Source organism: Bubalus bubalis, chromosome 3, assembly GCF_019923935.1.
Source record: "Bubalus bubalis isolate 160015118507 breed Murrah chromosome 3, NDDB_SH_1, whole genome shotgun sequence".
Taxonomy (NCBI): Eukaryota; Metazoa; Chordata; class Mammalia; order Artiodactyla; family Bovidae; genus Bubalus; species Bubalus bubalis.
In genome coordinates this window covers 48,498,988-48,515,823 of record NC_059159.1, presented here as the reverse complement: position 1 = coordinate 48,515,823, position 16,836 = coordinate 48,498,988, and the positions used below count along the sequence as shown (strand labels likewise).

At 37.8% G+C, this 16,836-nt stretch overlaps 1 protein-coding gene across 4 annotated transcripts in view; it reads right to left on the bottom strand.

Annotated features, from left to right (window-relative positions):
- AP2B1 (adaptor related protein complex 2 subunit beta 1) overlaps positions 1 to 16,836 on the bottom strand; it is a 108,815-nt gene that overhangs the window by 49,507 nt on the left and 42,472 nt on the right. For all 4 annotated transcript variants that reach the window (XM_006056221.3, XM_025281093.2, XM_006056223.3 and 1 more), the window contains exons 13-14: positions 9,901 to 10,160; positions 5,346 to 5,538 (exon numbers count right to left, since the gene is read on the bottom strand). In XM_006056221.3, the coding sequence (XP_006056283.1) occupies positions 5,346 to 5,538; positions 9,901 to 10,160 (453 nt within the window). The remainder of the gene's footprint in view (positions 1 to 5,345; positions 5,539 to 9,900; positions 10,161 to 16,836) is intronic.

Genomic DNA, 16,836 nt, shown 5'->3' with positions numbered 1-16,836 from the left:
TATGCACTGATAAAAGAGACAGTGGTTACAAAAAGCCACTTAAGAATTTACCAGGCAAAACTGGGCTACGATTTACAAAGCTTTCTCCACAACACTTCCAACTCTAAAACTTAAGTTCTTAAATCACAGTAAATCTTTTCCAGAGGAAGAGAGATGGAGATGTAGCATGGATTTCCCATGGGCTAAAGAAACCTCAAAATCATTACTATAATCGTTCATCAGTTAAAATATCTGAAAGGTAAAAATCTGTAAGAAACAGGTAGGATGTTCTGAAAAACATACACTGGGGTCTGGAAAAGGCAGTTTCTCCTCTCTCCTACTCTGCTCTAGCTGGGCACACTGCGAGCACATTTCTCTGGCAGGAAACCCCCTGTTCAGCATAGAGAAAGGGCATTCTGGATGATGTTTCTTCTCCATTCTTGATATACAATAGCACCATTTTTCTAAACAGAGTAACACACAGCACCTTGGATGAAAAGAAGGCCATAATTTAGCCAAGGTCTTTGCTGACAGTCTGAAAATAATGGAAACAAATAATCAAGATTCAATGATCACTTCAGTGCTCCTTAGAGATATCACACTCACCAGCACATGTTGTATCTGTATAACGTGTATGCAAGGTTTACACACATGGGTGCCGGGTCACCTCCCATATACACCAAACCAGAAGGGTCTGCACTGTCAGGAAAGCCACACTACCCAGGATGAACAGTTTCTTAGATTTGGTAGCTGGGGCATCAAAAGACACCCATACAGCTTCTAAAACAAAGAAGCAAAAACCCCAATAACACTGAAACAGTATACTGCACTTGCTCTACACACAGATCAATCTCGTAAGTTTCATTAACTGAAATTCATTCCACATCAAGCAGACAGTGAAGTTTATACTAACAGAAGGAAACTATGTTTTAAGCAAAAGAGAATATGCTAAAGGACAAGGAAAAACTAAGGAGGAAAGTGAAGAGTATATCAGAAATCCATATTCATTTAAGTCCAGTGATACAGAAACATTTTTAAAAATCTGAAGCTCTGTACACATCAATGATTTTCAAAGGCAAAGTGAAGTGAAAGTTGCTCAGTTGTGTCCGATTCTATGCAACCCCATGGACTATACAGTTCATGGAATTCTCCAGACCAGAATACTGGAGTGGGTAGCCTTTCCCTTCTCCAGGGGATCTTCCCAACCCAGGGATTGAGCCCAGGTCTCCTGCATTGCAGGTGGATTCTTTACCAGCTGAGCTACCAGGGAAACGCAATGGTTTTCAAAGAACTACCTCTAAAAAAATAAATAAAAAAACAAACCAAACAAAAAAACACCCAATAAAACAAACCAAATAACAAATAAAAAACACCATGTTAAGAATCACTTGGGCGGAATGATGTGCACGTGTGTGTTTTTTTTTTTTTTTCTTAATGTCACAGCTACATACCTACCTCACTCTGGTTTAAGAATAGCAGCTGTTATATGAGTCACTATTATTGATGGACAAAGGCTAGAGCCTTCAGGTAAGTTGTAATAAATAATAATGAATGAATGGATTGACAAGTATTTCCTGAATGACAGCTCTAGAAAAGTCACAATTCACTAAATCTCAAAATTCTCTAAGTGTGATGATGAAAGAGGGGAAATAAAATCTAATGGGAGGTTCACCAAGATATAAAAATGGAAGAATACTACTGTTCTCTAGTGAATTTCAAATTTTAAGACAGAGGAACAGAAAATGGATAGATAATCTAAAATACAAGACAATTTTCAGTCTCCAATTATGGACCATGAGCGAGGGTAAAAGAATCCTGAGCAAGGGTAAAAGAACCCTGGGAATGAGCAACTAAATCTAAATTGGTCAAATTCAACCTTTGGCCAATTTCTGATAGGCTGGATCACCTAACAGCAAATCACAGTAAGAAAATGTCCTAGAGTTGGGGGTAAGGGGTGAGGTGGGGAGGGACAGAACAAAGGTAAATTCAGAGAGGACTGTTCTGTAGGAGGTGCCAAGACTCACCAGAATATAATTCTGTGGAAATCACTGTCTTGGCTTAAAGACCAATTTTTGAACTCTCTACCTAACTTCATCTGGAACTTCACTTGGCTCAATATTCTCAGTCTTGGCTGCAAAATTAAAATAACCTGGATATTAAAAAAAAATAACATCATTGAAGAGAAGTGGACAACAGAGGATGAGATGGTTGGATGGTATCACTGACTCAATGGACATGAGTTTGAGCAAGTTCTGGGAGATACTCAAGGACAGGGAAGCCTGGCGTGCTACAGTCCATGGGGTGGCAAAGAGACATGACTGAGCGACTGAACAATAGGGTCCTATCTCTCAGAAATTCTGTTTAATTGTTCTAGAGCTAGGTACAAACAACACTGCCAGTATATGTATTTTGTAAATACCAATTATGCAGCTAGAGTTGAGAACACAAAGCTTGGAATAAAAGGTAAGTAGCTGCCATGCTTCATTAGCAGCACACCACTGACCTCTATGGGTAAGGTTCTGTTAGAAACCAATGATAAAAGCAAGCAGAAACTTGGCGGAGAGCCTTTCTGAGATGAACACTGACGACGTAACCTGAGTGCTGCTTGCCAGACAACCACGTATTAATAACTCTGATCCAGGCTACATTTTAAATGGGGACCTGGGTCAAATTCTACCATACCCAGCAACATTCTTCTTCCTAGAGAATAAAAGACAGACTTGTAACAAAATAGTTTCAAGAGTTTCATGCCCTCCCTCAATGTGAGGCAGAGTAGAAGCCATCTTTCCAGGAATGTGTTTACTGCTGAAGTCAGGAGAAAAAGTCACGAAGGTTTATCAATAGCTATTCCAACACCAAAGTGAAGTGGTTCATAGTGATTACAGATATTCCATGTCTTTACGATGCAAAATGTTGTCCGCAGACATGGAGAAAAGGAGACTCCTAGGTCATACCCCAGACCAACAACAATTGTCTTGTTCAAGATCTCCATTTGATGTATGTACACATTAATTTGAGGAGCACTGTTAAAAAGGTAAGGATTCATTCAAGAAACAGCACTATCTATATAGATTAAATAAAAACCCTGAGAACTATTTTTGTCTTTAGATAATTTACACAAGAACAATAAAAGCTTTTTAAAAATGGCACAGACTACTGCTGCCACAGAAATTCGTCTTTCACACAACCAGATTTAGGTCTCTTCCTTGCGATGTTCTCTTAAAAGGAATCTTGGTTCTTTGAGTGAATATATATTTAACTGCAGACAGATCCAAAGCAAAAAGAAGGGCTTTTCCTCCTCATTCTGATTTCTGGGATATATTTGTATCGCAGAATCAGCTGAAGAAACCTGCATGTAAACACTTTCTGGGGCTATAACACCAAGAATGCCATTTTAAATCTCAAAGTCAGAATAAGCTAAAATTTAGAGTTACAGGAACATTACTGGGCTTACACAGCAACCCCTATATAATATTTAGACATCCAATTATAAAAAGTTTATTCTCTGCCCCAAAGAGAATATCCTTTGCAAAACAAACAAGAAAAAGCCCACATGTGACTTCGTCTACTACAATCTAAGAAAGTTCGAATCAATTTTCTTCCTGATATAAACTTTCCAGAATTCTAACAGATGACTGGATTGGCTGCATAAAATATAAAGAAAAAACTCACTGGTGTTAAGGACCAGCAAGAGCGAAGATAAAAAGAGTTAGGATACCAAGCCAAACGGAAATAATATTCTCTTTCCTTCCATGCTAAAGTGGGTCAAGAAACAAGAGGACAGAATCCTGGGCCAGGGATCATCGAAATACAGAGCCTCTTTCTCCCCTCTATACTTCAAATTTAATTTCTTTGTCTTCTTAGGTTCAGTGAGTCCACCATGTTGTAAACTAGAGAAATAAGCAGGGTTGTTAAGGCATAAACGTGAGGATAATTTAACATTTCACTTGCAGTTCATACGTCAACAGAATACAAAGAGCTGTTTCAATGTTTAGAAGGGATTTCTGGGAGTCTGCATGAATATTTCAATATTCATTTGTCAGTCTCCTGAGTCTAGAAAGGAGGCTATAGAGCAATGCAGAATATCACATGAGGAAGCCGTTCAGTCAACTCTGTTCATTAAAGAGATCAGAATATGAAAAGCAATGCTTATATTCCCAAGAAAGACAAAAGGAATGCTCATCTGTGTCACCATTAGCTACAGTCCAGAGCTTGGTCAGTATATAGACCCTGGAAGCAGTGATTTCCATTAGTAAAATGTATCATCCACAGAGATATGATGGTAACCCTATCTCCTTAGACTCTCTGTCAGTCAAAAGTTAATGCACCTGTACTGGCTGGTATAAATCCGAGACATAATAACACTGTTCATAAAGTAGAAGAGAAAATGTCAGTGTATGAAGCAGAAAGGAAGGTTGTTTTGTTTATATAATCTCTGAGGACATAGTATTTTTGTATCTAAGGCACTGACTCTCAATTTCTAATTCTGGGAAATAAATCAGTTTGTTGGGCATATATATAGTCATCAGGCTGACAAGATTTATTTGCAAGTGTCCTGCTAAAACAGCTTAATTCCACCACAATTAAGTATCTAATTTGCAGGGAGCCATGTGATAAGACCTCTTATTTCTCTGGCCTGCCTCTCTACCCAGATGGAAGGTCATCCTTAATATTTCTCATGTATCCTGCACAGCAACAGTAAGTAATTGGCACATATTCACAGACACTTTGGACTTTGGAGCCTTTTAGTATTAGAATCCTGGAAGCTAATTAAATTGGAAGTATGACAGTGTGGAGTGGGAGATGTAGATGGAGAAGAGGAAAAAAGAACCAATCAAGAAGTACTTTCCAACTGTAAGAAAGATACATTAAAAAAAAACCCAACCACAAATGGCTCAAATGTCTGCCTCAGAATCTTTCAGAATTAGATAAGGTATAAGCCAATAAAATACTGAAATAAAAAAAGGCAAAAGCTTGAAAGCCTCAAAGTAGGATGATCACTATGAGATCATTTAAATTATGTTCAGGTCAAAAGGGGAATTACAGCGGCCATCCAGAGTTAAGCAGCAGGAGCAATAATAAGCTCTGGAAAGGCAACTAGGTTGGTTAAACACCAAAAGTTCTATTTAAAGGCAGGACAACAAAATAATCCTGTAGACATGCAAACACTCCCCATACAGTATCATTTAATTCTCTAGAGACACATAATCCTGTCCTTTATCAAAGAACATTGCTCTGCTTGTCATCTAGTTCTAAAAAGGTGAAAGATTTAACGTTCTTCAGCATATCAATAATTAAAAATAACTCCCAAAATTTAAAAACAAAAAGAATTTAAAAGAACTAAAAGAAAGAAGAAAGATGCTTACCAGACTATCTAGGCCTCCTCCCAAGAGATCCACTGCTCCCATCTGCATGGAAGATACCTGTGGCACATTGACTGGGGGACCAAGGTCAAGGTTTAAAAGATCCCCCAGAAGGTCACCCTGGGAGGGAATAACCTGAGGCTGCTCCAGGTTGGTGGCAGTGGCGGCGCCAACAGGGCTGTCACCTGCATCAGTGCTGCAAGGCACAAACAGAAAGAGGGGGACAGAGAAAAGTCCGTTTTAGCAGAGACTTGGTAACAAGGCAACAAGCCAATGTCATATGCTCTTATACAATATAACCTCTTCAGTCAATTTTATATTATACTATATATACAATGACCTCATCAATCAATTTTAATTGAGCACCTACTCTATTAAGGGAACACTGTAATGAGAACTCTGGAGAAATATCTAAAAAAATAAAGAGAGAAATATATTTCCTGTCTTCAAATAACTTACACTCGAACAAACCAACCCCAAAACCAGTATTGACAAAACAAGTGGAAAGCACATTCACTGTGGAACAGCAGAAATGAGTATTGTGTCTGTCTGAACAATGACAGACGACAGATGAGATGCAGGCGGGGCTGATTCCCAAAAGCTTCTGAGGATGGTTTTAGGGCTAGATTTTTAAGAATAGCATAGCACAGTTATAAGGAACTACCAGGGAGAGACCTTCCAAAAATGAAGGGATAGTTTGTGCAAAGGCATAGAAATAAACAATTTGACTTTTAGGGCAGTGAAAAAATTATATTGGCAGGAGCAGACACTGTAAGATTTAGAGGAAATGAAGAAGAGAAAAATACAACTCTGAAAACAGGTCTGGAGAGTTAATTTTTATATGATAGGCAATGCTGAATCACTTTTATTTGTTGAACAAAACTAAAAATAACATTTAGAGGAATACTATTCTAGCAGCTGTGTGTATAGTGGACTGAAGTTGGGAGAATGGACATGAAGATGAGCTAAGAGTAATTGTTTAAAATGGGAATAGTGAGTTTTAAGAAAGGACTAGTCCTTTTAACATTTCTTAGAACTCACTAGTCCCTTTTTACAGTGTGGTGGCAGTAGCAGTTAAATTGATTGCTCTTAGCTCATCTTCATGTCCACTCTCCCAACTTCAGTCCACTACACACACACCTGCTACAGTAATGTTCTAGACCTGTTTTCAGAATTGTATATTCCTCATCTTCACGTCCCCTAAATCTTACCAAGTGAAAAAAAAAATCTCAAAAGAAAATTTCCAGCTCAGATGGCTTCACTGTGAAGTATTCCGAACATTTATGCAAAAAGTAAAACCAATTTTAGATAAACTTTAATAAAACAAAATAGAGAATGGCAATTGAAAAAATCTGAAAGAAGTTCAGAATTATTCCTAACTTTGGCTTGATAATAATTATGATTTTTTTAAAAACTGCTTATTTTTTAGAGATACCAATTAAAGTAGTTATGAATGAAGTGATATGAGGTCTGAAATTTAAAATACTCCAGTTCCCTAAAAAAAAAAAATTGTGGGGGTGATAAATGAAATAAAATTGGCAAAATACTGATGACTGTTGAAGCTGAGTGTTGATTATGTTTTAACATTCTATCTTGTGTGTTTTCTAAGACATAAAATAATTTTTTAAAACAAACAAAAAATATTCTGTAAAAATCCCATTAATAAACAAATGCTTTCTCTAAAAACCCTAGGTAGGTTTTTTTTTTTTTTAATTATTTTTTATTGGCGTAAAGTTGCTTTACAATGTTGTTTTAGTTTCTGCTGTAGAGGCAAAGTGCATCAGCTGTATATTTACATATATCCCCTCTTCCTAGTTAGGTTTTGACAATGCTTGAACAAAGAAGAATGAAGAATCAAACTCAGAGGAAAAAACAAACAAAAACAAAGAAGCAAAAGACTAGTGATGCTCCTTATAAGAGGAATCTGGAGGGATAACAGGGAAAATTATATGTTGCTTTCAATTCTGTTAACAGTTTCAAAGAAGAAAAACAAATAGGGAAGTTCAATAGATAGCTAAAGCCAAGGAATTGGCAGTCAAGAGTTACAGAAGTAAACCTGGGAAGAAATTCATGCACACACTTCTGGTGAAATAAGCAGAGTAACATTGGGGGTGTTGTAAGAATGGGGCGATTAGAATAAGACGACCAGGACCAAGTTTTGGCTCCACTAATAACTAGTTGCATGCATTGTCTCGGGCAAGTGACCACCTCTCTGAGACAAAGCTTCCTCACCAATAAAATGATAACAAAACAAAGCACTCTATTTTAGGAAGGATCAAATGCAGTGAGTGAAAGTCACTTAGTCCTGTCCAGCTCTTTGCCACCCAGGGACTATACAGTCCATGTATTTCTCCAGGCCAGAATATTGGAGTGGGTAGTCTTTCCCTTCTCCAGGGGATCTTCCCAACCCAAGGATCGAACCCAGGTCTCCTACATTGCAGGTGGATTCTTTACTAGCTGAGCCACCAGGAAAACCCAAGAATACTGGAGTGGGTAGCCTATCCCTTCTCCAGGAGATCTTACTGACCCAGGAATCGAACCAGGGTTTCTTGCATTGCCGGCGGTTTCTTTACCAGCTGAGCTACCGGGGAAGCTCCAAATGAAAACATGGTATAAACTGTAAAGTTTTGTAATGTATCAGTGGTAACCCAGGTGAGCTATTTAAAATCCAAAAAGATGATGCTATTAAAGAACTGCACTCAATATGTCAGCAAATTTGGAAAACTCATCTGTGGCCACAGACTGGAAAAGGTTAGTTTTCATTCCAATCTCAAAGAAGGGCAGTGCCAAAGAATGTTCAAACTATGGCACAATTGCACTCATTTAGCATGCTAGTAAGGTTATGCTCAAAATCCTTCAAGTTAGCTTTAGCCTCAGTGAAGCAAGAACTTCCAGCTGTACAAGCTAGATTTAGAAAAGGGAGAGGAACCAGAGATCAAATTGCCAATATCACTGGATCATACAGAAAGCAAGGGAATTCTAGAAAAATATCTACTTCTGCTTCACTGACTACACGTAAGTCTTTGACTATGTGGAACACATTAAACTGTGGAAGAGTCTTAAGAGAGATGAGAATACCAAACCACCTTACCGGCCTCCTGAGAAACCTATATGTGGGTCAAGAAGCAACAGTTAGAACTGGACATGGAACAACAAACTGGTTCCAGATTGGGAAAGGAGTACGTCAAGGCTGTTTATTGTCAACCTGCTTATTTCACTTATATGCCGAGTACATCATGTGAAATGCCGGGATGGATGAAGCACAAGCTGGAATCAAGATTGCCAGGAGAAATATCAAAAACCTCAGATATGCAGATGATACCACTCTAATGGCAGAAAGTAAAAAGGAACTAAAGAGCCTCTTGCTTGATGAAGGTGAAAGAGCTGGCTTAAAACTCCACATTCAAAAAACTAAGATCATGGCATCTGGTTCCATCACTTCATAGCAAATAGATGGGGATTAAATGGAAACAGTGGCAGATTTTATCTTCTTGGGCTCCAATATCACTGTGGACTGTGATCCACATGACTGCAGCCATGAAATTAAAAGATGCTTGCTCCCTGGAAGGAAAGCATTGACAAACCTAAACAGCATATTAAGAAGTAGAGACATCACTTTGACAACAAAGGTCCATATAATCAAAACTATGGCTTTTCCAGTAGTCATGTGCGGATGACCGAGTTGGACCATAAAGCAGGCTGATCGCTGAAGAATTGATGCTTTCGAACTATGGTGCTAGTGAAGACTCTTGAGAGTCCCTTGGAGTGCAAGAAGATCAAACAGTCAATCCTAAAGGAAATCAACCCTGAATATTCACTGGAAGGACTGTTGCTGAAGCTGAAGCTCTAGTACTTTGGCCACCTGACACAAAAAGTCAACTCACTGGAAAAGACCCTGATGGTGGGGAAGACTGAGGGCAGGAAGAGAAGGGGGTGACAGAGGATGAGATGGCTGGATGGCACCACTGACTCAACGGACATGAGTTTGAGCAAACTCCAGGAGACAGTGAAGGACAGGAAAACCCAGCGTGCTGCAGTCCACAGGGTCGCAAAGAGTCAGCCATGACTTAGCAACTGAACAACAAAAGACTTTTTTTTAGATGTAATACTACTGCACATTTAATAGACTACACTATAGACCAGATGTAACTTTTGTATGCACTCAGAAATAGCAACAAAAAAATTTGTGATTCGCTTTATTGCAGTATTCTGGATCCAAAGCCCACAATCTCTATGGTATGCCTGTATATGTTTTTTTTTTACCAAGTTTTCAACTATGGGAAAATTTCTAGCCTCATCTTTTAGGGTCTTAAGCATCTTTCAAACTTTATCCATTCATAAAGTTTTTACCACAATTTTCTAAAGGCATAATCTTACCAACCCTGAGATTAGAACTCAAAAAGGTCTTTTATTCATTACATGTGTGTAGTCACTAGAATTCAGACGAAGCCCCCAAGGCAGCAGAACAGGTTTACCAAAAGCATAGCAAAGCTTAAGGAAGACCAACTTCATCTATACAAAGAATCACTTCTCAATCAAACCAAGTTTACCTGCTTACCTCCCATGATGTATTGGCAAGTGTTTGCGATGGATTCCATGACTTCCTTCCACAAAAGCATTGGGCGGCTTATGGTACACTGAGGCCAAAGAACCAATGTGGCAGATTAGCTCATCCAGTAGAGTTGGTTCAATAAGATCTGTCTCCTCAGAAATCAGTGGCTTTTCAGACAAGACTACTTCTTTAGCTGTGACAGGATCAGTTGAGAGAAGGCGCCAATAAATATAGCCCCGGTCTCGAAGGTCAGGATTATCAGAATCCTAATGAAAAGGCAAACGCAAGAAGGTTTAAATGTAATTCTTTTCCATATAGAAACTCAAACTGCTGATTTATTATCAAGGTAATGCTGTAGCAATTTATGCAGGGTTGGCTGTTAGAAGATTATTTAGACTCAATATGTTGTTAATATACTCATAATTCTGAAATCTCTAACGTTTCAAAGAATTTAAATATAAATTGAGGTTAGTTCTAAGACTTAAATTCAGAAAGGAAGTTGGGAAGAAGAAAATAAAGTTTAACCCAAGAAAAATCAATTGCTTCAAATGGCCTTGGGACATAAAAATGTTTTTAACTGCTATAAATTTTAGCAGAATTATTCATGAAACACATCTTACATATATTTCACCCATACCTTCTTTCTTTATTCAAATATTAAGTATCTTCCATGGAGACACTAGCTAGGCCCTGGCAACAGAGACAACATATGGTACCTGGCTTCAAAGAGCTCAAAGAACATTAATTATTTATTAAAATATGAGAGGTGCTATTATCTAAATAATTTTTAAAAAACTGTTTAAGAGAGCATATAAAACTAAGTGCTTCTAAAAAGGGTGACGGATTTAGCGTCCTCGTTTCTTTGTGTGGTGGTTAAAATAATTTTATACATGATTGTGGCTAAGGAAAATTTATTATCAATGCCACAGCACAATTTAGAAATGAATAATATAAAAATAAGTCTCCCCCAATCACCCAGCCCTCCCCTACCATAATTCTCCCATCCCCCAAGTACCCATCCATATGAATAGTGCACTATGAGCTCACACACACACATATATTCATTTCACACAAAGCCAGTTTCATCCTATACTCCTCCTCATGCTGTTTCCATAGTGGTACACACAGCTGTCATTTCTCCACTATATACACAGCACTGTATCATTATTTACTAGTGTCCCACTGAAGAACATTTAGATTGCTGCCTCTTTCTCCCTCCTTTATACTATTCAGTTTTGTGGTCATTACAAAGTGGCAGTAAATATCCTGGTATCTACCTCCGAGAGTCTGGCTATATGGTGGCATTCATCTACCCATGAATTGTTTCAGTGGTATTATGTTATTAAAGGCAACAATCAGCCCCATTTCAATTTCTGTATCTAAAACACACATAGAAAAGTATTTCTTTAAAGTAGGCCAGGGTTTTCCCATGAGTCTGTACATAAGCAGATGAATTGGTTCATAATTTAGCCACTTAAGGCACTTGCCATTCAGCTCAAAACCAGAAATGACCCAGATTGCTTTACATAGATTTTCTTCATCATATGAGTGTTTATTTGAGTGTTGAGTGTTTATTTGCACCCAAAATGGATTGCTGGTTAAGAACAAAAAAGTATAAAGAAAACTGAGATACAAGATAATACAGCATAAAAATGGTAAATTTTATCTCAAGATAATCTTTATCATATTCACAGGTTACATTATTCTAAAAGAAATGTACATATACATTCTTTACTTAAACCAAACTATCTGTAGTATTTGAAATGCCACTAAAAAAAGGAAACTGACAATATCCAAATTAGATGCATTTATTTTGCTGCATGTTGAAGAAGGAAGTTTGCTCCTGAGGAAGTGTTTATAAATAGTTGACTGAAATCTCCTTAGATTTTCATTTGGAAACAAAACTTAAATATTATAAGACATAAGTTGATTTTTTAAGAGTAGAATACAAGTTTCTCCGAGTATCACATCAGGAAAGCAATCCCCATCCCAGGTTTTATTGATATTTAAATTCAAAGTTTTAATCTGTACACTCAGTCCCCAAAGCACGTCATTTAAAATCTGTAGACTATGTTTTTTATTACACAATGAAAATGAATACTACACATCACTTAACTGGGAAAATTTTAATTTGTCTAGTAAGTTGTTAAATGTATTAAAACTATACAACACAGCTTAATAATATAATCAAAGTAAAATTTTCTTACTTCAAATTATTTTTCTCATATATCAGCTACATATTTAACAACAACAACAAAAAATTCCTGTGGAGATTCACAAAATACATACTTCTATGAAAAAAGCTTGAGTCCCCCACAAATTCAAAACACTACAATAGGGTAATTTCTAGAGATAGAATCAATGGATTAAAGGGGGTACATGCTATAAATCTTAACACTGACTTTACAATTTAGTCCTATGAGAAATGAGAAAATGAGTGCAAGTTTTTCATGACTGGAAGTCAAGAGTGGACAAGTATCTCCACTGTCCAAACTCAATTATCCTGAGGGCTGATCTGATAGGCCTACTATCAGCAGGCCTTCACTGCCTCACTATTCACATGGAAGCCACGATAAATCAGGCCCAGTCAAGGCTAACGACAAAAAAACAGAACCTTTTATGATTTTACAGTCATTATATGTTTGGCGACTCAGAAAATTGTTTGGGATCTACTGTACTGCTACTCCGATAGGCCCTCGTGCGGATCTCAAGAAAATAATGTATTGCCCCAAATTTGAGAGCTTCAAAACAATTCTTACCAGGCAAGCCCTAAAACAGTAATTCCTAAAACTGTAACATGCATCAACATTTTAACATACCAAGAAAGCCATTTAAAGTGCAGATTCCAGGGTTAACCCAGAGTTTCTGATTCATTATGTCAGAAGGGGGGCCCAGGGTTTCTGATTCATTATGTCAGAAGGGGGGTCCAGGAATTTTTATTTTCAACAAGCACAGATGATTTTGATGATGGTGGTTTCTAGCTCACATATGGAAATACCAAGGTGAAGACTTCTTTCCAGGTACTAAAAAGGGTAATTACTCAAGTTTGGACACTTCTCTGTGTATTCTTTATATTTCCTTTAAAACCATCAAAGTGAAAAAGAGATCTTATTAAAGGCATGGATTCAAGGGTGGTTTTTTTTTCATAACCAATAGTATTTCTAATTATACCACCATTTTACTTAAAATTAGAAGCACAAAGATTTCACACATACTTTCCTGAATCCTCAGCATAGATAAAGAACAGGATTAAGTCTACTATGAAGAAGAATCCACCTGCCAATGCAGGAGACACAAGAGACACGGGTTTGATCCCTAGGTCATGAAGATCCCCTGGAGGAGGAAATGACAACCCGCTCCAGTATTCTTACCTAGAGAATCCCATGGACAGAGGTTTCAAACATCTGATATGGGAAAGAAATCTAGTCAGACAAGCCATTCAGAGGGGCAGTTAAGTACATACTTATGCGTAAGAGAACCCAAGACTGGTTAGGAATTTTTTACAGGGTCTCCAAGAGAAGAAAATATATGATTAAATAAATAAATACTTTGATAACAAACCCAAACAGGATAGTTTCTCATATATAACCCTTACTGTAGGATGATGATACCAGTGTAATTCAGTAAAAACAATTCTAGTAAGGGTCAAATCCTTGTTAGATCCCCAGCTCTCTACTAATTTGGCTTGATTCAGTGGTACATTCCAACATCTGTAAGAACACAGGGAATTCTCCCTAACACTTTATCTCAGGTAAATAATAAGAGCGAGTCTGAACTCTGACAAAAACCTAAAATACAGCTCTCCCATGCTGCCTGTTAAAATACAAATACAGAGGTCTTAAGAGAAAATGGAGATGAAGACAGGGTTCAGAACTTGTGAACACAATGGAATCTACGAAGGACACTTGCCTGATTATGAGACTAATCTTATCTATTCAGAGGTGACTGAAAAGGACCAAGGCGAAAAGTCCTTTTAGAAAACTGTTCTGACTCCATCTTAACAGAGATACAAATGGGTGGTCATGGGTCTAGACTAGGAAAGCTAGAATGCTCAATATAGATAATATTAATAACCACTGCCTTGATGATTATGTAAATTATTCTCCTTCAGGCAAAGGAAGATGCATAAAAGTTAAAAACTCTCTGAAGAGCTCTTACAAATAAATTGCAAACGATGTCTCTATTTCCAATGGGTATGAATGTCAAGTGGAGTCTCAGCAGTTAAGATGATTCTGAGTATTCCACACACAGCTAAACACAGTCATCTCTAATTTGGCTGAGGAATGATGTCATACAATATGAGCTAAGACAGTCCCTTACCTTCTGAGTAATTCTAGGTGCTGAGTGATCCAGCACTCTCATCTCTACCTATTCTCTTTCTTTTCTACTTGTTGTGGTAAGTTTCACAAGGGACCAAATACTGCGGATGCTTTGAAACGTAGCCCTCAAGGGAGAGTTAAAATTTGAATACAAAGTAAACACTGTAATAAACAGAAATCCTGTGAGTCTTGGAAAATGATATTTCTGAGAAAGCTAAGAGACTGTATAAATGTGAATTTATCTGTATTTAGGGAGTCTTCTCAAGTATTACACAGGCATTGTTAATGTCAAGTTTACTATTTTACCATCTAGAATAAACGCCAGACATCTTTGGATTTGGTTAATTTATATAAAGCTCTTTCTTTTGCACAAAGCAGAGAGGCTCCAAAGCCTGTAACAAAAGGCAGAAATGAGCTTCAAGGCCCTAAGATGAAGTCAAACACATCACTAATTTAATGGCAGTCACCCTGCAGTGTCTGTAATAAGCCCTACATGATTAAGAAGTGGCAATTTCTATTCAAAATGGCCCCCTGTAGATGACCTATTATAGATTAAGGTGAAAATAACTTCCTGTGTCCAACCTAACTGCTTTGATTCAAAAGATGACCAATTTCTGCCCTTTGTACCAAGACATGCCTGATCAGTGATGGACAACCTCCCATCCACTTTTCATGGACAGGTGGTGAGCCATGGCCTGCCCTTGGCTCCATGTGAATGAATGCTTCTTCAAACTGTAATGGGGTCAAGTGAAAGCTTAGAGACTTGGGAAAACAGCACGCTCATTATTTGTTGGAGAAACGAAGAAAACTGAGGTACAAGGGGTGGGACAAGACACCTGCGAAATGACACCTTCGTTTTCTGGGAAATGAATTTTACAACATCCTTTAGCTCAACTACTGTTGGTCAGTTCAGTTTAGTCGCTCAGTCGTGTCCGACTCTTTGTGACCCCATGAATCGCAGCACACCAGGCCTCCCTGTCCATCACCATCTCCCGGAGTTCACTCAAACTCAGGTCCATCGAGTCGGTGATGCCAACCAGCCATCTCATCCTCTATCATCCCCTTCTCCTCCTGCCCCCAATCCCTCCCAGCATCAGAGTCTTTTCCAACGAGTCAACTCTTCACATGAGTTGGCCAAAGTACTGGAGTTTCAGCTTTAGCATCATTCCTTCCAAAGAACACCCAGGGCTGATCTCCTTTAGAATGGACTGGTTGGATCTCCTTGCAGTCCAAGGGACTCTCAAGAGTCTTCTCCAACATCACAGTTCAACAGCATCAATTCTTCGGCACTCAGCTTTCTTCACAGTCCAACTCTCACATCCATACATGACCACAGGAAAAACCATAGCCTTGACTAGACGGACCTTTTTTGGCAAAGTAACACCTCTGCTTTTCAATATGCTATCTAGGTTGGTCAAAACTTTTCTTCCAAGGAGTAAGCATCTTTTAATTTCATGGCTGCAGTCACCATCTGCAGTGATTTTGGAGCCCCAAAAAATAAAGTTTGACACTGTTTCCCCATCTATTTCCCATCCACTGTTGGTCAACTGCTCCATTAAAAGATAATCAAGCAAATAATTCTCAATAATGTTTACATGAATCAATAATCAGATAAGAAAATTATCTTAATTTTTAGTTTCAGGCCTTCATGTTTGAGTTCACCGACTGTAAAACATCTGTATTTGAATCAAGTGCCAGAAAGTAGCCTCTGACTCTAGCTGTTTTCTTGGCTGTATTTTTTTCAGAGTTGTGTAGTATATTCTAAAAACAACATATTTGGTAGTGCTGTCTGCTTTACAGTATTCCATTAAGTATTCAAATGCCTTATCTATCCATCAAACTTCTTGTCCTTATAATGGATTCCTGGCATTTCTAAAATGAAATACTGTCAGAGGAAAGAAGAACTTTGCGTTTAACATGTAGTAAATTATGTGCTTTGATCACTTAACAGATAATGTACTGGCAACTACTCTAGGTTCACATTTGTGGTCTCAATTGAGAACTGGGATTCAAGGAGTATACTAGGTATATACCTCAACTGTACTAATTACAATATTTACCATATCTAATCCTCCAACTGTGCTTGTTTTTGATATGAAATAAAGCTCACCAGAACAAAAAGTAAAAAATAAAAATATAAAGAAAGATGACACCTCAGAACTAGGCAAAGTACTATAAAAGAGTTTCAAATTTTGAAATATACAACTGTAAAGAGATGAAAGAGGAAATGGTAAATTGAGTATCTGAACAGTCTGCTAAAGTCAGCCTGTTCTCAAATTCAATTAAGAACATCACTGGATCATGATGGATTGATTATCATTATACTACTCACATCAAAAAAGTAATTACTTTGATTTCTATGTATCCAGCTTGGGGCCACATTCCTGAAATAAGAACCCTCCCTACGAAGACCAAAAATATTTTATAATTAAGGAAGTAGCTTTAGCACTTTAAAATTACTTTAAGAGAAAGCAACCCATCTAGAAGGCAGAACAGCACACATATCTTTGTCAAATCATCTACCATCTCTACAGGGTACTTCCATTTGAAAGCTGAAATTAAGTCCCTGTGAGACTCAATGTCACTTTCAGAGAGGCATGCCCTTCATTCACACTAAAGAGTC